The sequence below is a fragment of the Gouania willdenowi genome, chromosome 7 (genome assembly GCF_900634775.1).
Source record: "Gouania willdenowi chromosome 7, fGouWil2.1, whole genome shotgun sequence".
Classification (NCBI taxonomy): Eukaryota; Metazoa; Chordata; class Actinopteri; order Blenniiformes; family Gobiesocidae; genus Gouania; species Gouania willdenowi.
This window is the reverse complement of record NC_041050.1, coordinates 27957512-27979868: the sequence shown is the minus strand read 5'-3', so window position 1 is coordinate 27979868 and position 22357 is coordinate 27957512. Positions and strand designations below refer to the sequence as shown.

Here is a 22357-nt window from a genome sequence, read left to right as displayed (position 1 = left end):
AAACATTCACTCAAATATTTTTTGTGTAATCTGTTACACAATCATTTTTGAGTTCTGTGAACTTATTAGGGTTTACAGTGCACCAATTTAATCCAATTAATACAATGCTAAATAAAGAAATCTGTTCATTTATTACAAAAAAAAAATAATAATAATTGTTAATAACTGAGTTTAGATAGTGACAACATGCTTATGTAGATTTTTCATACACAAAAAATTTAGTATTTGGCTGTCGAAATCACTTATATACTGTATAGCCAGATGTAGTACAAAACATTAGTTCAATGTATTACATTTTTAAAAACAACTGCTTATTTGTGTGTGTGTGTGTGTGTGTGTGTGTGTGTGTGTGTGTGTGTGTGTGTGTGTGTGGACTGGTTACAGGGCTTCTGTGTGTGTGTGGCATTGGTCGGTTTCTTCTTCTTCTTCTTCTTCACGCAGAAATTGATGTTGATTGCATTAGGAAAAACCTTTTATTGCAGCCATATTGAGGTTGAGGTTTGAATACGTTTAAAAAAAAAAAAAAAAAAGACCTCCACAATATAGTGGAATGGTTGATGGAGTGTAAAGGTCAGGAAGCAAAGTAAATAGTGGTGCAGCATTTCCTTCAGATTAAGCTCACAGTGGAAAAAAGGAAGTTGGTTATTACACCACAGGATGAGTAGAAAAAGACACACACACACACACACACATACCATCGACGCATGAGGGCATAGCTCGAGTGGTTCCAGCCACCTGTCCTGGGAAGCAGGAACACTTTACAGTCTGAGATCTTTCCTCGATCTTGTTCTTATTACAGCAGCGATGGGCGGCGATCACCTCACACGTCCCTGCCTTCACATGCACTGTGGAAAAGAGAGAAGAACACAGTGTCCAACTTAAAGTCATACAGTATAGCGATACAAGGGTTAGCGCATGTCAAGAATACACTGAAATTAAATCAGTTTATGGAACAAAATAAAATAAAGTTTCGATTATGGTGCAACAAGATATTGTGATACTAAATGTCACAACATGTTGTCAATGGTACGAATCATATTAGCTTATAGCGATGTTAGCTGATGTTAAAAAAAAAAAGAGGGCTGTAATGTGACTGCTGCAATGACCTACTAGTGAAGCGTCAAAACAATAGATTTGTTTCTGTTATTTCAGTTTGAAGTTATTTTTATTTAATATTTATCTATTTATCTTTTAACATTTTTTTTTCATAGAGCTAAACTACTGTATCTGTACTTACAGTACATTATTTAATAATAATAATAAGAGTTGCCAAGTTAAATGTATGTTGTTATACGATCATTCTGTACAGATGGTTCATTAGGGATGAAGTGAGTTCGGGCCCCAGGGATTCAAATCGCTTGGGGCCCCAATGTGGTCAGGGACGGCCCTGTTTAAGCTCAATGCACAGGTTGGATTATTTTTTAAAGAAGAATGTCATGATGTTTACATTTGGTTTCAATTGTAGATGAGCATGAATTGTCTGATTCTGTTTTTGCATTGTATTTGAAAAGTGGCACTTTTTGTACTTTAAATGGGAACAATGGCTCTTGTTTGTCTTATTGTTTATTTTGTATTTGTTTTAACTTGTGTTGAAAAGGTTATACCCAGAGTATATGTAAAAGAACGCCCATAGATAGTCAACTAAAAGCATTTTTACTTTTTTTAAACTTTTTTATTTTTCTGCCTTATTTCAAAAATATTGCCTCATATCACAATCGTGAGCCTACTATCGTATATCGTCCCATCTCTAGAAGACGCATTACAAATAATCCTCTATGAGACAATTTTATAGCCTTCATTTTGAAAATAAATCAAAGTCGCAGCTGCCACAGTTTTAGCTGATTCTGAATGAAAATGCACAACCAGAGCAAATAAACGAAAAATGTGCAGAAATGTAGAGCCAGTGTATAAAAGCCGTGAGATGTAAACAGATGCGGTCTATGGGTTTTTGAAGTTATTCAATGAGCACAAACAGTAAATATAAAATCTATCTTTTTCTTAGAGACACTCACACAGTCCAGTTTTTACTGAAGGTGTTTGAGTAGCAGCTTCTTTTTTTATTGAAGGACAAGTTCAGAAAATATAAGCTACACACAGAATAAATCATATGTTCCAAAAGGAGAAACAACAATTATTATCAGTATAATGCACTGTGATCTACTGCAATCAACTAGAGTACTAACAAAGAGGGAGACTTTGGAAGGATCCTCCACTTTCTCTATAGGCTCCACTTAATGTGCAAATTCATACCCACACATTTCAGTTTGCTGTGAATTAAACAAGTCCACACCGCACACAGAAGTCTCCCAAGTCAGCACAGAGGAGGAACAAAGAAATCCCCCAACATTTGAAGATTTGTGATGTCAACACGTGGCCTCTTCATAGCAACCTTTCATCAAATACATGAAAATGTCAAGGACAAGCAACGAGCTTTGTCAGGAGGTCTGTGTACCATCGTACGTGGGTCTTTGAGAAACCAGTGCGTGTGTACAGTATATGTGTGTGTGTGAGTAAAGTTTCTTGTGCCTGTAAAGAGGTCACGTACACATGTTGAAGGTTCAAAGACTTGACTCATGGCAATAAAAACCAAGACATAAAAGCCTTTAAAGCCTGTCTAAAAAGTATCTACAAGCTAAAATGAAATACAGAGTTTGAATGTATTAGGAAGAAAAACTAAGATTTGTGAATGTCTTAATTAGTGCAGTAAAGAAGAAAAAGGGCAAACGGAAATCCAGACAGTCCCATCCATGTATAATCTCAGAGAAAAATACACTCAGATGTCATGGTGTGTCTGTCTGTCAACGTTTCGTCTGATTTCTCTCTTTGGTCGGTTGGCAGCGAGGCCAAAGGGACGTGCTAATGGCTGATTGATCTGTCCATCTGGCTGTCTGTCAAACCCTTAGCTGCACAAAACACGCCATTAGAACCATTGTTTATTAGTATTCTACTTACATCCTTAAGCCTTTATTTTAACCTCTAAACCTCTAATTATTATATAAATAATATTAGTCACATGTGCTGAGTGAAGGGGAGATTCTGCAACTGTCAGTCTATAACCAGAACATTTAGTCAGCTAGTTTAGTGTGTATATGTATATATTCTGTTTTATATATTCTGTGTATATATATATATTGTTTTTTTTGCCACATTTCTTCCCTCTTTCTCTCTGTACTGTGTACAGGCCCATGTGTGTATACAGTATATCTTTTATTTTTTTTATTATGCTGTTGTATTTTACCTTTATTTGATTTATCTGCTGCTGAAACTGTGCAAATTTTCCCTTTGTGAGACTAATAAAGGTTATCTTTATCTTTATCATTTATTATTATTATTATATGAAACTTGACTGTATAAAGTGGTGACTTTATAAAAAAAAAAACCCAGGTTGGGTTAGGACCCATAGGTTGGGGAATATGCTGTACATTAGGCAGGTATAAAACAGACATTTGCACTTTTATTTCATGACATAGCTACATATTTTCGTTTATGTAGCTATGTAGTTTTTTCAGGCAGCTACAGACAGAAAAATGTCTTTATTGCTTCCTAATTTGTTGCATTTTTAGTTGTTTTTCTTTTTGGAATTGAAAATATTTATGTATGAAATAAACATAAGAATGTGTTAACACTCAGTCCTGAATGTTTAACACCGGATTTCCACTGGATCTGTAACTGCTCCGAAACTGCTCCGCAATTTGCTGTCCTTCAATGCCCACTGCCTCCGGTTTTGCTACCTATCTGTTGCGGCAAAGCCTCAGGAGATCCCGCTAATTCACGAGTAATCGTGCAAAATATATATATATATATATATGTGTGATTTAACCATGGATAAGTGCAATTTTTATATGTGAAATACAATTCTAAAAGTGCTCGGAAACGTACTATCAGCGGAAAGTTCAGGTCCCCCTGAGTCGAGTATGTGCTTGGTTTCCAGGTAGAGTCCGAATTGCACCCACTAAAGCAGAAATGTACAATTTTCGGGCTGAAAGAAAAGTGCTCATTATGTGAAAAATGTGAAATCAGCTGACATGTTTTTTTTCCCCTGAGTCTGAATATGGGCCCGCCGGAGGCCCCAGAAGGTTGGTGTTTCCCTCTACCAGGGGTAACCTTGGTCAATGGATGGAATTACAATCCACCTTTATCTGGATATTTTGTCGTTCCGTGTCTATGCACTACTTCCCGTTTCGTACGGGCTTATCTTTTTATCTATTTGCTGCAGAGGGCTGTGGCTGCTGCAGCAGTTACGGAGCTGTGCTGAAGCAGATTCACATTGACTTTAATGGAAACCTATATGCTGCGTTGCAGTTCTGTAGCAGTTTGGGAGCAGTTTCGGATGTGGTGGAAATTGGGGGGTGAGAATGATCTCCTCGCTCCAACACACCTGAACCTAATCAAATGTCATCATACAGCTGCGCAAAAAGCCTGATAACGAGGTGCTCTTTACTACCAGGTGTGAAGGACCAGGCTAGCATAAAACATACAGGACAGGTGTCCTCCAGGACCCGACTTGGGCACGCCTGATGTAGAGGATAGACTAGTCAACGTCTTTCATTTACAACACAATGTAAACAATGCACACACATGCACACAGGCCCTACACCTGCAATAGTAATTGACTCAGCATTACTCAGACAGTTGCACGCTGAGCTCAGTAATGAGGAGGTGGAGGAGAATATTTTCATTGAGGTATGTAAATGTTAACTGAGCTTTGATTACACTTACTGATGTTAATAGATGGTAGTATTTTTGTTCCTTAGATTTTATGGGACTAAATCATGGTGTATTATCTTATTTGTTTTTAATGCCTTGTTAAACATGCAGTTAATTTTTGGATTATTTGTTTCAGCCCAGTGTTATGTGAAAAAGCAACTTTGGCAACGTTTGGAGCGATACAGCTGCCAGGTGGCAGTAACCGCTTTACAATCACTGCCCAGACAACAAACATAACTTTGGTCTCAAGATGCTCTTCAGACACAAATCGGTTGATTATTGTCATTGTTTTGATTGCAGCTCTGACTTCCCTTGTGTCATGTCATTCGTCTGAATGTGAAATGAAAAGCTTTGGCACATGCTGTACCATACATTATATTGATCAGTCCCGGGATTTTGCGACGTTGCGATCGCAACTATTAAAGCAAACTCCGCGAAATCAGTGCGGCAATGCAATTTTTCCAAAAGCCTGCAACTTTCCCACAACTTCACTGAAAAAAGAACAAATATGCGGCCGCTTATCATTATTTTTGGCATTTTAGCACTTGTAGCTACTACGGAAGTAGCAGAGGATGTACTATGGGCTTTGCGCCATAGAGATGTATACGTAAACGCCGCATCGACTGCTACCACCCACTAGAGCGGTGCGTCTATGTATATTATGTCTATGCATGGCGCTGCTTACAAGGAACCTACAAAGAAGAAAATGCCTATGTGTGACAAAGTGGATGAAGGGATTCACACCATTGTCAGTTATTGTCATACAGTATATTATTTTGTATTTTTATTAATTTAGCTGTAACTTACTTTTGCTTTTATAACATTTGCAAACACTTACTATCCCGGGTTTGTTTGTGTCAGCATTTAGTTATAGTTTACATCAAAGCATAGTAATTCAAAGCAACACACAGTTTATTTAAACATCTTTATTTAGTCTTTGTTTATTAACTATTCGTTTGTTTCTTCATGTATAACCAAATGTGTTTGTTTGTGTTTCGTGAGCAGGATCATCATTCCCTGCATGGTCAGAGTTGGTGATGTCACCAGAGACATCTCTGGCCTGCCAAGTAAAGATGATTGTGCTTTGAACATGTCATTTTGGAGAACACGCATTGCTTTTAAAGAAACACTGTAAATAAAAGCACTAAAAAGGCAAAGAGGACTTCTGATGTTTCCCTATCACCGTCCTTGACACTTTGGCCGGACTATTCTACACTATGTCACATCCTGTTTTCAACCAGTGCTGGGAGAAAGCATTCAATTGAGTCATGTGCAATAGAAACACCTCGCATTTGCTTACAAAAATATCGGCTCAGGACCGTGCAAAACAGTACCCAACATTGCTTCATAAGAATGGAGGTAAATTTGTTTTGTTCAAAATGCAATGTTATCATTGAGCTAAAGCGGAAGTTGTCTATGGACAAGCATTTTGCTTCTGCAAAGCACGTCAAGAGAACGCAAGCTAGTGCACAACCCCATGTGGGAGAACAAACAGGAAGCACACAATATCATTACATACAGTATGTTCGTTAATGCTTTGTATTTTTATTTATTTTTTGTTATGCTTAAAGAAATATGTCTTCATGACAGGTTCATGTTATGCACTTTAAGATTCCTTAAGTTCAATATTGTTTACTGACTTGCACTTCTGATGATCATTTTGATTAAAAACTGTTGCACCTTTTGAATTCAGGGTATGCTCAGTGTATAAGCTTTAAAAAAAAAAGTGTTTGCATGTATAATTGGTAGAAAACGTTAACTTAATTGTGAGTAAAGTATGTTTTAGGGCTGAAAAAAAATCAAAACTTTTTACCGCAACTTTTGGAAAAATGGCCTGCGAAATCAGGCATTTATGCCCACGAAATCCTGGAGGGGCTGATTGATATATCATCAGTGAACACGTTTCAGCTTGATTATGATGACACAAGGGAAGCTTTCTAGAGACATCATCCTACTCTGATAGTTTTCAGTAGCTGTGTTTCCATTGCGGATTTTTGCAAAATAAAAGCGATATTTCTAAATGTCGACACAGTATAATTGCCCTTTGAACGTGTTTCCATTGAAGGTTGTTTTGAGCAGGAGCCTTGTAAATCCGTGATATCTCATCCTGCAAGACTTCGCTGCAGGAAGATGGACCCTCCAAACCTCCTCATAAAACTCAGTATTCCTTTGTGGTTTCACGTCTAATGTGGCAGTAATATTTTCTAAGTATAATGCTAAGAAATGTCCCGTTCTCTTCTTCTGTTTACACTTACTGCGCCATGTTTTTTTTTGAGAGAAGTGGTCATGTGATCTGGTACGTCATGTCCTGTGAAGTGTATTTGCGTAAAAAGTGTTTCCATTGAGCTTTTGCTACACATTTCAATATCGACACGTCTGAAATACCTCCTCGTGAAAGCGTAAAAATATTTTTGTGATATTTGAGTGTTTTTTCGAAATTCAGCGGTTTCCATTACCAGGTTTTATTGCGCTATTTAGATTTTACGCTTTTCCAAGGGTAATGGAAACACAGCTAATGGTTTCCTGCAGTCCCTCTAAGATGTAGGAAAAGTTGTAGTCAGGTGAAATTTAGTTTGGAAGTAAAATGCAGAATACGATCCTTGGTGTTTGCATTTTGCTCTGCATCGTGCCCTCTCACTATAAGTGGAATTGGAGAAAAATCAGGTACAACAAACTGAAAGTGGCTGAACTCTGCTCAGTGCATGGAGCTGCAGTAAGATGCACACCTTTTCAAACTGCTGCAGGTTAGTGTGTAGCTAGGGATCTTAAATTTCCTTGATTTTGTGACCAACTTTGATTTAATTTGGGGAAAATTTGAGGAACAATTTGAGAAATTGCAGAATTTTGGAAAGTGCAGTTTCATGTAATTTGTGTAATTGGAGGTACTGAAATATCTACAACTGAATTAGTTGAATTAGTGATTTACACAATGAGCCATGTTTTTGCTGTCATTCTTACTTTCTCCTGCGGGCCAAATTGGGAGCTTTAAAGGGCCGGATTTGGCTACCGAGCCTTGAGTTTGACACATGCTCTAAAGGTGCGTTCAAACCAAATGCGACTTCAGCGACTATAGTTGCTTAAATCGCCCATGATGAGTCACTTGAACATAGTCACGCTTTTTGCTCACTTCATCACATCATGGCTTCATCCCACCAATTTCTAAGCTTGTTTCCGGCTCAATTTTCATTTTCACATAAAACATGGCTGATCCTACCGCAATTGCTGCATTGTACTTGTACAAAATCCAGAAACGCTTGAAGGCTAGATGCCGTTGTCTCTGGGTTCATGAGATCCCATGAGATGATACGAGTTCATGAGATCATCTTTGCTCATTTCCACCCATGCTTGCTCCCTTTTATTGCAGTCCAGGTAAAAAGAAGCACTTGAAAAGTTTTTTTTAGTTTAAGCGACTTCCAGTGACTCAAATTGCGCGATTGAGTCGATGGAATTGCGTGAGTCGCGTCGCTTGAAGGGAGGTCTCTTGATGTTGTGATATTTACATTGATTTTGAATGAAAGCATTCATAAACCTTGAACCTTTCCACATTTTGTCATATTACATCCACAATGTAGATAGATAGACCACCTGAAGTTCAATGGGTGTAACTACTTTTGTAAGCCACTGTAAAATTATTTTAAATGTCTGTCTTACAAGTGTTATTTTCTGTTTGTTAAACGTACAGTGATTGCAAAGAAACTAAATTCCATGCTTGCTAAATGTAACGTTACAATACTTGGAGTGGATTCTCTCTGGGACTCAATTACGAGGCACTCTTAATTCTCCAGGTTGCTTATTATTATTATCATGCATATTGTTGACTTGTCTTTTCCACATTCACTTGGTTTTTCAAATTACTGAGACATTCCACCTATTGACACGTAATTGGAGTCAAATTCAATTCATCTTTATTTATATAGCGCAAATTACAACAAAGTCATCTCAAAGTGCTGTAACAAGATTTCCTCTTCATCACTGAACCAGAACAATAAGATGCGAACAATGGGGCTGTTAAATGTTTGATGCGTGGGATCCAGAAATGTTGAGTCTGATAAATTTATACTGGTATATATTCAAAAAAATAAAAAATGAAAACAAAAATCTGAATCTAAATGAGACCTTGAACCTTGAAATATGGTAGTTTCCAGCCCACACATTGAAACTGGATAATAATAATGTAACTACAATATGAGAGAAATGCTGCTGTTGCCTAACACTATGGGGAGTGTCTGTGTTTAGTCATACTAAGAGTAAAAGCTTTATTTCATAAATTGCGCCTTCCATCCTCATCATCTCTCTTTCACATTTCATCCATCCCTTTCTGCCTTCACCCTTCCCCTCCTCTTCTTCAAACATCTCACCTCATTCTGCTGCTATTTCATAAATGACCCCTTCTTTTCTCGGGCTCCCTTAGCCTCTTCTGAAACCTATTTTACTTTTTCCTCTTAGCTCAGCACACCAAACCCAGCAGGGGAGCAAACTATCATCCTCAATCACGGGCCCTAAATCAGAGCGTCCTTACACTTTGTTAAATGTGTTCTCAATTTCTCACTTGTCCCCCCGCCCGTTTATGTCTCTCCGCCGCTTCAAGCCCCCTGCTATCACTTTCCCTGGCACGAGGACTCGTTATCCCTGCCTCTCTTCACACAGCATGGCTGTTAACCCCGTTTACTGTGGGTGGCAGGAAGCTGACAGACAAACAGATGGACAGATTGCTCTGATTTTAAACAACCAGCAGCTATATATGTGTTTGTGTGAGTGTGTATGTGTGGGGGGGTTGGAATATTACAGATGCACATAAAGCACTAATATAGATGTTATGCTCCCAGTTGGGGAGCTTCTTTTCAAATGTCAAGCCTCTCTCACACACACTGTGCTATAAGTCAGTGTTTCTCAAATGGGGGTACCCGGAGGGGTACGCGATGGCACTACAGTGGGAGAAGGAGAGAGAGAGGAACATTAACAAATAAAATGTTAGTCTTGTTCTCACTCCAAGCTTGATATGACCTGAAATGTTAAAAACTATAGAAAAAAAATATATTCTGGAGCCACTAAATAAGTTTTTCAACCTTGGGGCTGAGATCCCATGTGGGGTCACCTGGAGTTTAAATGGGGTCGCCTGAAATTTCTGAAAAATTTAAATAGACGTGATTTTTTTTTTAATAAATATCTTTTTATTATTATTAAAACAACACACAGTCTTAAACAAGTTTATTTCTGTACTTTTACTTTGTGAAATAAGAATAATACTGCTAAAATGCAGTGAAAAAAATATCCTAGCTCAAACATGATCAAAAACTAATTCTTTTGGATTGCCAGAAATTCTTGACATCAAAATGGGATCACGCGATCCAAAAACTGCACTAAATGCTGTTTATTTCCACTTATCTACAAAATGAGGTTTTTTAAATTGTGTTATCACTCGTTCATTCCATCTTTATGCTCTTTACTTGTTTTTAAATAGTTTTCTAAGCAAAATATTGTAGTCGGACAAAGGGGGTAGTTGGATTTAGAAATAAGAGAATGGGGGAACTTGAGCCAAAAAAGTTTGAGAAAACTGTCCAGGTGCTAACGTGCATTTTATTACCATATAATAAACCTTGTTATAAAATGTCACTAGTGCCTTTTATTTTTGTAGAAAGGGCAATTATATACTCCTTCCTTTTAATCGAGTGTAAGTTTGTCTCCCTGGCCCAGGCTGTGTGTAAATCCAGGTTAAACTGGAGGAAATACCATTCATTTTACAAACTACTTCAGCTGTTTTCAGCCATGCCAAAGTTAACGCGAGTTGCCACAGTAAACTGTGGTTGTTACCAAGTGTTAGATACTGCTGTGCCTTGAAGAGACAACAGAATTACTCTGAGGTAATAATGCCAAATATATGCTTTGGATTATTGAGCGCAGAATCAGCCTGCTCAGGGAGATTTTATACCATTTTGTTCAAACACATTGAATAACATAATAGTGATGCATTGCAATTAGGAATACAATATTTACTTTAGAATCTATGTTAAAAAAAGAAGTGACAATGCACACCTCAAGTCAATAAAAAGTGCTTTTTCAGTGAGGTGTCCAATTCAAAGCAGAAGTTTGAGAAATACCATGAGGTAAAAGTGACACACGTCGTAACAAGTTTATTAGCGCCTATGTAGAGGAGGGGTGCTGAATTTGAAGTCTCTAATAGTCAAACAAGATGAATCAAACAAAAAAACAGAAGAAAGTGTGAACTTACCTGACAAAAAAAATAAAACAATGGCACAGAAATAGATACGCAACTGTATTCAGTACATTCATTTTCGATCACCAGTTTAATCTGCATCTACGAGGAGTTGCTACTGGCAACTACTTGGATCTTCTTGTACTTTCTGCCTATTTTAAGTCTGATTTTAGAGCATTATAGCACTGAGTAAACTTCTAAAAGTTTCTAATGAACTTGTTTTAATGACTGACTCTGCTTTCAGACCTCACTGATACTGATGATCACAATATTATCGACTATCATTTGGAGCACTGCGTGTGTAGCGGGGGTGTTTTCATCGGAATAGTTTATCTCATTCATGTGTGAAAGATCTTTTTCTATTAAACTTGGAGATTTTACCTCATCATCTGTCCCCTTATCATCTGATGTACCCCAAGGCTAAGTTCTGGGGCCTATTTGCTTTTCTTCATACACGCTCCCTCAGGGTTTAATTTTTAGAAAGCAAAGACTTACAATGTTTATGCAGACAACTCCCAACTTTCCCTACCTCGTCTTAAAATAAATGATCCCAACTCTTAGTTGCCCCTACCACAGTACCCAAAGGATTCCAAAACATGACAGGCTTTCACCTTTTTAAATTTGAATGAGGAAAAAACTGAGGTTTTGGACCAAGTCGGTCACACCTGGGCTCCCTGCAGTCTTACATAAAGCCTATATGGTTATAAACCAGGCAAGAGTAGACTTCAGGTTTAGTTACTCTTTAAAAGAAAACGTGTCAAGTAAATGTGAAGAATGGGTTGAAATGTATTATTTGTATCTTTTATTTATTTAATTTTTTTTTTTTTTTATTTCACTTTGAGAATAAAAATGTTGTGCCCCTCCAGCAGATGGTGCCCCAGGGGATGGCCTGGCTTGCCTATGCCCAGAGCCGGCCCTGAAACATGGACAGTGATTTTAAACTTAAAGCTAGTTTTAATCACTTGAGTCTTTTAAAATTCAATCATAAGTGTATTTCAATTATTTTGAGAAGCTGGTTCAAGCTTTTATCTCATCTTCATACTGGCATTACCAAGCAGCCTCCCTGCACGATTACAACTTGTCCAGAATGCAGCAGCTCACCTTTTAACAGGAACTTGCAAGCATGACCACGTCACCCCTGTCCTTGCCTTGCTTCACTTGCTCCCTGTCCATTTTAGAGTTATGATTTTACTCTTTGTTTTTAAGGATTTTAATGGGTTAGCACCCCAATATATCACAGACCTCTTACATATTTGTACCCCCAAGAGCATTGAGCTCTGTTGATCGGTTTCTGCCTTATCAACCCCCAAACCAAGTTAAAAACTTGGGGTGACCATTGCTTTTTCAGTGGTAGTTTCTGAGGGATATTTTTGTGCACATACACTTAGAAGTGGATATGGCTTTAACACACCTTGTCACACACCGTTGCAAGTCGCATGAGTCAATGATACATGATAGGGTGAAGAGCAGGGATTCCACCATCAAGGCGGGACTATGAAGGAAAATCCGGAAACATCCCGGAGGTCGGCCTCATTCGGCTTCCGAAACTGATCGAGTAGGAACGCTATTGAGCCAGCGCTGTATAGTCTTGTACTCACTTGTAAAACGTGTTCGTAATAAATAGTGAAAAGCTATTCCTCATCTTCAGTTTTATTATAAGTAGGGATGGGAATTGATAAGAATTTAGCGATTCCGATTCCATTATCGACTTGATTCCTTACCGATTCTCTTATCGATTCTCATTGGGTAAGGGAATGAAATAATACAAATGGATTTGTTTGCTTTAACTCTTTATTATCTTATCTTTGTCTCTTTAATTTCCTGCAGGAATATCAGCTCTCTTTTAATCCACCAGGTAAGGAAGGTATAGATTGTTTTCACTGGATAATAATATATACAGTACAATATATGACACTTTGGCTACAAACATTTGAGAATATTTACAGTGCTCCTTTTGAACTTGAACAACTTGATCCAAAATTAATTCAGACATAAAATAAATAATTATTCTGTAAAAAAAAGAAGATATTAACCAAAAGTACAGCTTTACTTATCAACTGTGGTAGAATAACATTTTTTGGATAGAAAAATTAGCATGTTTGCCTTGTCAGGAAGGATACGAGACTGTTCTGGACTTAAGGTGTCTCCAGCTGTGGTGAACACCCTTTCAGATGGTGTTGAGAATTCTTGGACACAGAGATATTTCTTGTACTTCTTCATCCACTCTTTGGACTATGTAGGGCTCTATAAAATCCATGTTAACAAAATCGCGGACAGAATCACGGAATCGACCAATGAAAACAGAGATCAGATCGGAAATGGACAGAATCGGCATGAAGCGCTGTCATCGGAATGTTTTCTTTTAATGGGGAAATGTTTTTGGGGACTGCTCATTAGGTGCACCGCCTGCACCCCTCCCATCCTCGCCGCTTCAAACAGGCTTGAAACACAGCCTAAACCACCCAAAACACCGTCTAAACTGCCAAAAATTACGCAAATCATCACTGCCTCCTAAATACAGAGCCACCAGTGCCCGTTTAACTTTATGTGAATCTCCCTGCGTTTCTCGTCAAGTGCAGCAGCGCCCGTGAAAACATGAGCAGCTACACCTGCTGTTTAAATAATACGCTGCTTTTGTGTGACATCATCACGTATTTGCGATGTAAGAGGAACCGATAAGCGGTTCCTGCGCAGCACTTTGGTTAACTCTTGTTGCTAAAATGTGCTATATATTTAAAAACGACTGGATTAGATCAGATATTAAACATACATATACAGACTTTAACCTGTGATTGGGCATTTAGCTTTCCTTTTGTTTAGAGCTATGACAGCCTTTTCTTTAAATTGCGCAACAAGAAAACAAAGAGTTGTTTGACAGGTGTGTCAGACTCAAACATGACAAAAAGAAACATTTCAAAGACAATTCCCTTCATTTTCAGCCTTTGTTGAGAAACAAAAGAGATGGAAAACAGCCACAGAAGAACTTGAATATATCATCAGCTTAAAGTACATGTTTACACATCATAAATATAACAGTGAAACAAGCATATTCTTCATTACTACATGTGTTCTTTTCAATGTTGACAAGTGAGCCGCCATTTTAAGCTTCAAAATGTAAAGCTTAAGATCCCATACGCAGTGTGCAGTGCTGAGGACTTTATCACGAGGGATACATTTGAAAGATTTACAAACAAGCGAGTCACCCTGCAAACAAATTCAATAACGACAAACTTCACTGTTTGACTGCTGATGGAGCTGAGAACCCCCCCTCGGGTCTAATTGAGATATTATCATTTACCAACAAGAAAAACTTCCATTGTGTGTGTGTGTGTGTGTGTGTGTGTGTGTGTGTGTGTGTGTGTGTGTACGTGCGCGCCCTTTGGTTCGTGCACAGTACATCCACACATTTATGGTAATAATTATATTACAATGGCCTCGAAAAAGACACAATTTGTTCTGAATCATAAACAGCAATCAAATTAAAATCCCGTTTAAGAGCCTGCCAAGAAAATTAGCATGGAGAGAAAGGAGGCATGCACTGCGCTGCCGGTCGAACACTGACATGCCTCCTCATCCTCGGCCGTGCATTATTTCTATTCTCCGCCATGACTGAGGTGCCGCATGCATGCCTATGACTCCACCCCACCTCTTCCCTCATTTACTGCCGCGCTATCTCAAGATTACGCTGCTTTTAAATACGGATAAGTGAGCGCCAGACAACTATCTGGAAAGACAAATAAAGCAATGCAAATTTTAAATTCCTCTTTTTTAGCTCTAACCGAGTCACCAACAACACATCCTGGTATGCACACATTAAAATTACCTTAACTCTGTTAAATCTCCCTGTTTCTAACATGTTGCGCTTTACCATCAACCTACAAACATTACGGAAATCACGTTCCCTCCTTCATAAAAAGCCCGCAAAGAAATTGCTTTGGCTTGCAAGTGTAAGAGTTGCCATATTATTGTATAATATTGTAAATAGTTTTATTCATTGTAAATTTTATATATTTGTTGAAAAATATCTGTTATTCATGTGAGCTTTAATTGTTTTCTTCCTACTAAATATAAAAAAAATTTGTCTAGTTTTTGTGTTTTTCTTCATTTTACACTGATAAAAAGCACTTCCTCATAGGACATTTACTGACCATTTTGTAGACAACATAAGCCAAAAAAAAAAACAGGCAGAGATGTTAATATTACAGTTGTTAAAGGGTAAAAGTACTGTATATTACTTTCTGTGCTGTTGTCCGTGCTCATATTCTGTGTGTTGGTGACAAATATCCTGATCAATGGTAGGTGCCACAGGACGGTGACCCCTCCAACACACAAACATCCCTCTCGGGTATGATAACCCCTGACAGCTGCTCTATGAATCAGATATGAGTGAAAAAGAGAGGCAGGCTGTCAGCTCTCTCACAAATCATGCATTAGTTGAATCCTTGGACTCACAGCATTCGCCTCATTAACCTGCATTCAGCTGACTCTATTTGAGGTCCAATGCCCAACTCTTAATTATGCAAACAGCTATTCAGCCAATCACAAAGTAGTATTTTAATGGAATTAGGCACGTAAATAACAAGGTCACGCATCTTTTTTACTGATGATTTTTATTTGTTCTACAATAGTATTAAACATCCAATATTATGCTATTTTTCACACATCTTGTTCTAAGTACCCCAACAACATAGTATTTGAGGTTCATTTTCCCAAATTCACCTATTTTCTGGAATTTTAGCCTTCTGAAAAGTCACTTCCAGAGCGCTCCTAAAAACAGGCTGTTTTTTGGGCCTTTGTGCATATGCATGATTGGGCGTGTGCACACATGAACATACACGCTGCTCCAGCATGTGTGTTCATCACAGCAGCAACAGCAGCAGTAAATCATTAACAGTTTTCCTTCTCGTCACCTCTACTGACCACAGAACTAGTCAATTTAAGTTTAAATGTTTTGGTTATTTTGTCCAACTGCTGCATCGCATTAGGTCATACACACGTCAGATCATCCCATAAATGTGATACGAGGCGGTATACAAAAAATAGAACTGATTTTGACTGCTCACGTTGCGCTGCAGGGAAGTAAACTCTCAATTATTAGCTGAGTCAGCTGTACACTCACATGAGCTGCTTTTTTTCATCTGCAATTCTTCTGGTCACAGATATAGTCCATTTAAGATGACAGTCCATTGTTTTGTCGTACCACTGTGTTGCATTGGGTCACAAACACATCAGATCATCTCATAAAGGCGATGCAAGGTGGTATAATGGCTACTGAAAGTGAAACTGATAGTGAGTGCACTTTGGTTTATCTATATACTGGATTATCTATATACTGAACGTAAAGGTATTTACTGTAATATCGACCTGCCGTTGCCGTTTCTTTTACCTGTGAGGAAGTTTGAGAGGGAGGAGCTCACATTCTTATAGTGTAGGAGGAGCCAGGATTATCAGGAGGAGGAGTTTCCGCATTGTGACGTCACAATGAGAGAAAAATCCAACTTGCCCGTTTGGAGCTGACTTTTTACAAAATATGGAATAACAAGGGAGAGAGGAAACAGAACTTTTTCAACTTTGGCCCTCTGAATGAGGCAAAATGAATGTACAGTTTATCACTGTAGCAAAACCATTATAAAGTGAATTTTTCATAATACTGCCCTTTTGAAGCACTGCCATTTTATTGTATTGAATTTAAAGTTATGGATTATGAGTTCTGAGTCTGTCAAAGCTTTCTGTGAAAAAGAAAATCAGTTTGCTCGTCCCAGCCCTTAAAGAAGTATCACCTGAGTTATCATTCCACTGTAATATTTTCTTATTTATTTATTGTTTTTAAATCAGGTCACTTTCAATTGCTTGAACTCGTTAGGTCAATTAATTTTCTCTTTAGAAAACATCAAGAAAGCTGTTTTTTTCTTTTTTGTTTCTGCCCATTTTCAGAGAATCCTGGAGATGAGTGAACAGCTGTAAACAACAACCATGGAGTGTTCAGATGCTATTCTTTAATTGGGTAAAAAATCGGAGTACACCCTGGACGGGGCGCCAGTCCATCATAGGTTAACACAAACAGACAGACAAACATAAAAAAAAAATTGTAATTTAATTGTAATTGAACATGGGTAATTGAAAACGTAATTGTAACTGAAAAATATAATTGAACCCAATACTTCCTTCCAATTTACTTTGTGGCCATACCGGCCTGTCATTGCCCGATCTCATTAGATCTCAGAAGCTAAGCAGGTCTGGGCCTGGTTAGTATTTCAATCTGAGACCACTAAGAATTCCAGGTGCCACAGCCACAGTGAGGGACAGTTGTTCTAGTTGTATCTGTCACACTTCACCCACATTGCCTAGTATGAATGTAGTGTGTGAGTGAGTGTTGGTGGTGGTCGGAGGGGCCGGTGGCGCACTATGCAGCCTTGCTTCTGTCAGTCTTCTCCAGGCTACAATAGTAGCTTACCACCACTAAGTGTGGAGTGAAAGAATAATGCCTTAATTCTGTAAAGTGCTTTGAGTGTCCAAGAGAAAGTGCTGTATAAAATCCACTGCAATATTATTATTATTAAAAGTTATTAATAAACCACATTTATCCCTAATGCTAATGCTCAATTTAACTTCGGTGAACAAGCTTGTCTTTGTCTAATTACATTTACCGGTAAGTGGCTGCCATTTGATTGGCCGATTAGTGATTTAGCTAAACAAGCAGTGAAACAGGTGTAACCAATTTCACTGAGTGTAAATCTCCTCCTTTTCCCTCTACTTTTACCAGATTCGCCACTGAGCAGACATTTATAAATGTTCTTCATTTGGGCTGAGAATTAAACTGCAAATTACAAACAAAGTAACTTTTAGTGGTCTATTCACCGTTTGGTTTGCCTGAAGAGGACCTTCTTAGTTCTTACTAAATGCTACACGGCTCTTTAAACAACAGTTACAAATGACCAAAAGCTAAAACAAATGTGGAATGGATTTGTTTATAACATATGGACCAGCCGTTTTAATTCTGTTCGTTAGTTGTTTGGAGTAGCCCCAAACTTTTTTGATTCTCAAAACCAATGTCAGCTCATGATGTACTACACAACCTGAACCTAGCAGCTTTTTGCCTAAGAGAAATCATCTCTCTTTGCCCAGCTAGAGGGCTTTACCATTTAAACATGCCGTTATCAGCTATAGCTAAAAGAACCTCCTGTTGTTCTTTCTTCAGGGCTCGACAAAATTTAAATAAATGACCATAGAATAGATCAAACTAAGGTAGATAATCTAAATTAAAACACTTTCCATAAACCATCCCTACTCTTCCTAAAAGAAAAAAAAACAATATCAGGGTCAACTGGGGACTGCAGGCTAGGGTTTCTGAACACGTTGTACTGACTCACAGCATCTTTGGATGAGCCACTGAGTGAGTGACCACAATAGGAAAGTGTTTGTTCACAGTGGCAGCTCCCTCTTACATTGTGACTAAACTAAAAAGTAGAAGAAAGCAGATGAAACACTGGGCTTTAAAAAACAGGGACAAAAATACAGACGTTATCCACACAGATGGGATCATGTTTGTTTGGAAATACCCCAGAAATCCTCCAACCAGTTTGAAAACACGTGAACTGCACAGACAGGTACACAGAAGCTACATTTGTTCTTCTGTGCATCTTCCTCTGGTTGTATATACATCTCTGAGCATGTCTGTGCTGCAGCCATGTCTCTGTCACCTGAATAAAGAGGCTATTAAATCATTGAGGAGGTGATGAACCACCTTTTGAACCAATCCATCTGCTTCACCGCCTATTTTACTATTCCCTCCTCAGGCTGCTTTGCAGTTTCCACTCTAATCCTACTCACCACCTGACACCAGCCTGTCAGAATCTTTTTCCACCACTAAATTCAATGCACTTTTAATTAAAATCAGACATAAACATTATTATATACACACACTGGCATTATCACAATCATGAATGATAAATCATTTTCTCAGTCACTTTGGTGCTTTTCTCACATCACTATTAACATTTGCAAAGCAGTTAGTGCATTTCTTAAAACAATTTCTGCAAAAACATGTCACTTGCTCAAAATGGCTAGTCCATTACTCAAAAGCAAGTATTCATGTCAAGGAAACTGCCAGTGTCATCAAAATGAGAAGTCTTGACACCATAGTTTATGAACAAGGTAGTCAAATGGCTTTGTCATGTTTTCATTCTGACAGTTTATTCTCTCAGTGTTTTCCAATGCAAAAAAAGGTCAGATCTCGGTGACACTACCTGAAAATGCTCAAGACAGCACTATACACTGCTTGTACAGCCATTTGAAAACGACAGTAAAGTTACACATTGCTATAGTTAGGGGAGTAAGTACAAGACACTGAATACGTACGTTTCACATTTTTACTGTATATGCTCTTTGCAATTCTGCAGCACTGTGCAAAAGAAAAATACACTACAGTCAGTTATTTAGAACAAACATAAGAAACACCATTTTGGTAGAGCTGTGCACAAATGTGAACAATATACTCTAACAGTACATATTGTAACTGAACATAGGTAAATCATTCTGGCACATCCAACGGATATCATCCCTTGTTCAATTTAGAGACATTTCCAGGAAAAAATGATAAAGAAAGGTATAAAATTTGCTTGGCAGAATTTGATAGCTAGTGCAACAATTTTGTATGTAATAACTCAAGGAATGAAATGAAGACTATCACTATTCAGCATCCATAAGTATAGTTCATTTTGATTGACATGACATAAGCAAATGATGTTTTAAAACAGCAGAGAATTGTATGAAAGCAACAGATACATGTCCAAAAGCATTTGCAATTTGTTCGAGAAATTGCTACTATGATGTGCACAAATGACTAAATATTGTGAAGGTTGAACTAATAGTTGTGAGAATTTTCATTCTTATCTGAGAAAAGCATCAAAACTGTGAAAAGTAACTAAACCCTGAGGTTTTAGTTGACATACAGTAAGTCTAGCCTGGAAATTCAAATCATGCCTTGATCATGGGCGGAGCTCCTGGAGCATTTAGGACACGCCCCGTCTATACAAAATATAAATACAAAATATAAATCTCCAAAGAACAATCTATGCTATGCAAACTATCTACTCAATGCTCACCATAACTCTCTATTCACAATTATCTCAATCCAACCTACTCCCACAGATTGTAGAGCCCACAGGTGCTGGTTTTTGTAGGAAGGGCGGGGCCAAAAGTGGTGTTTTGTGACTTAAGAAGCCACCAGAATGTCACAAACCACCCTTCTCAGCTAAAAGCAAAATTCAAAAATATAATAAACAGGTTTTCAATCAATAGAGGGCATGACTAAAATGTCAAAAGTTGCGCTGGGATCAATCAACAACACTACTTCATACCCAAATACATTTGTTTTTTTAGCCAACGAGTAACTCTTTCATAATGGCCCTCATTTATCAACCTTGCATAAAAACAGATGGAAATTTGATTACACAATTGCTCGTACGACAAGATCAACTTGTGATTCATGAAACATTTGTATTTGACCAATCTCAGTGCACAAATAATTGGGTGTTGATAAATCCGGTGGCTGAATTTGATCGTCATTAACTTGTTACGTCCTCCTGTTTCGGAGGCCCCACCCACTGAGGTCAAACAAGAAAAGCTTTTCAAAGATGAAAATCGGCATCCTCGCATCTGAGGTAGAGCAAAACAAAGATGTGCTTTTTGAATGTGTGAAAACTGGAATTAAAGGAGCGCATTTTAACGCTCTGTGGAAGAGAATCTGAGCAGGTGACGTCTGCCCCCCTGTGCGCGCAACGAGCAACTTCACAACAGAGATCCTGGAGACACATGGATGCAACGTTTATATTGATCTCAGGTTGCAAGCTTTAATTAAGCAATACATTTCACATTAATGATCGAAATACTTTAAAAAAGCCTTAAAAATGACTAAATGTTGTCCCTTGTCTGTGTTTATTATGCCTTCAGCCAATTTCACCTATAATTCATCACATTACTCATTACTGCAGCGCATTTGTAAAAGTTTAAGGAACTATTTACATTTAAAAACATGAATGAAGTCATAATTCCTCCATACAGCCCCCAGTGATGTGTTGTGCGGAGGAAATAATAATCATCTCCAAGTAAGAGCATAGCAGCGCGTTCCGTCTGTGTGTGCGCGCACTGGGTGAACCTATGCGCTCCTATTTATTTCATTATTTATTTATTATTAGCGGGGTTGTAAGGTATTCTGAGAAAGGACAACCAAAAAAGTGGTATCAATAATTTTAGGTTGATTGTAGTCTGAGCCGGAGATCGATACCGGCAGACCCTGAAAAACAGGAACAAGCCACACACTAGGATTTTCGTACACAACGTCAGACCTGATGTGAGATCTGATCGTAGCGTACGCTCAGATATGGTCAGAATTGATAAATACAGAAGCTTGCGTGAATATTGTCGAATGCACGTCATATGCTCAGACCTGAACGGTTCAAAAATGAGGACCAATGATTTTACAAAGCTTGAGGTTTCATTATTTATCTGACTTTCACCTTCTCGCCTTCTTCCCGCTGCATCCACTTTCAAAGTGCATTGCTGAAAACCTCAGAGCTGTGCAAGCCTACTTTTCATTTTCCACCTTTTGGTTTTTTTGACATTTTTGCAGAGCAGTATAAAGACACAAACACAACGATTGTGTTCAGCCCAAAATAACACTCTACAACCACACACTGCACTCGATTTTTGTTTAGTATTAGTGAATGGAAAAGAGTGTTAAATGGCACAGCCACTATGCTGATGATCTCCTTCTCTCTTGGAAAGTCAGAAGTATGAGGACCTACTTTTTTACTTGTAGGGATTGTCACCTTTGTTAGTGTGGATGGTTGAGGACATTATTGTTTAGATCACTGTAACACACGTCATTTTACTGATCAATAAATGCGGGTCATTGCCTGCATGACTGTCATACATGTTATACCTCAAATCACAAGTGCCACATCCAGGGTCGCCATTACTGTAACACCAAAAAGAAACTTGACAAAACACGGATAAAGACTGAAAAACAAAAGCAAACACAAAATATAATATATGAATATGAAAGATAAGAGAGTCGAGAGTGACATTATATGTAAAGGATAAAATAAAGACAGTCTCTGAATAAATTAGCTGTATTGTAGGGTCATCGTTTCAGGTCATTTTAGAAGATGATATCATCTATTTTGCTAAAAAACTTTGATCCCAGCCAGCTGTTTTATGCATTTTAAATCCAAAGATTTTTAAAGGATGTCAAGAAATGTAGATATCAACCTGGATGAAAAATTAAACCAACAGTTTTCATTATAATCTTTTTAAATCTAATGTAATAAAAAACAAAAAAAAACGAATTCATTTCAAGTGTTTAAAAACTGTTTGATCACCCAAGAATGATCTAAACATATTTACTGCCAAATTGAATTGCCTATATTTCTTATA

At 38.0% G+C, this 22357-nt stretch overlaps 1 protein-coding gene across 1 annotated transcript in view; it reads right to left on the bottom strand.

The window, feature by feature from the left end:
• LOC114467032 (protein FAM19A2-like) overlaps positions 1-22357 on the bottom strand; it is a 121069-nt gene that overhangs the window by 14032 nt on the left and 84680 nt on the right. Inside the window, exon 3 of the mRNA XM_028453000.1 lies at positions 696-845. Coding sequence (XP_028308801.1) covers positions 696-845 — 150 coding nt within the window. The remainder of the gene's footprint in view (positions 1-695; positions 846-22357) is intronic.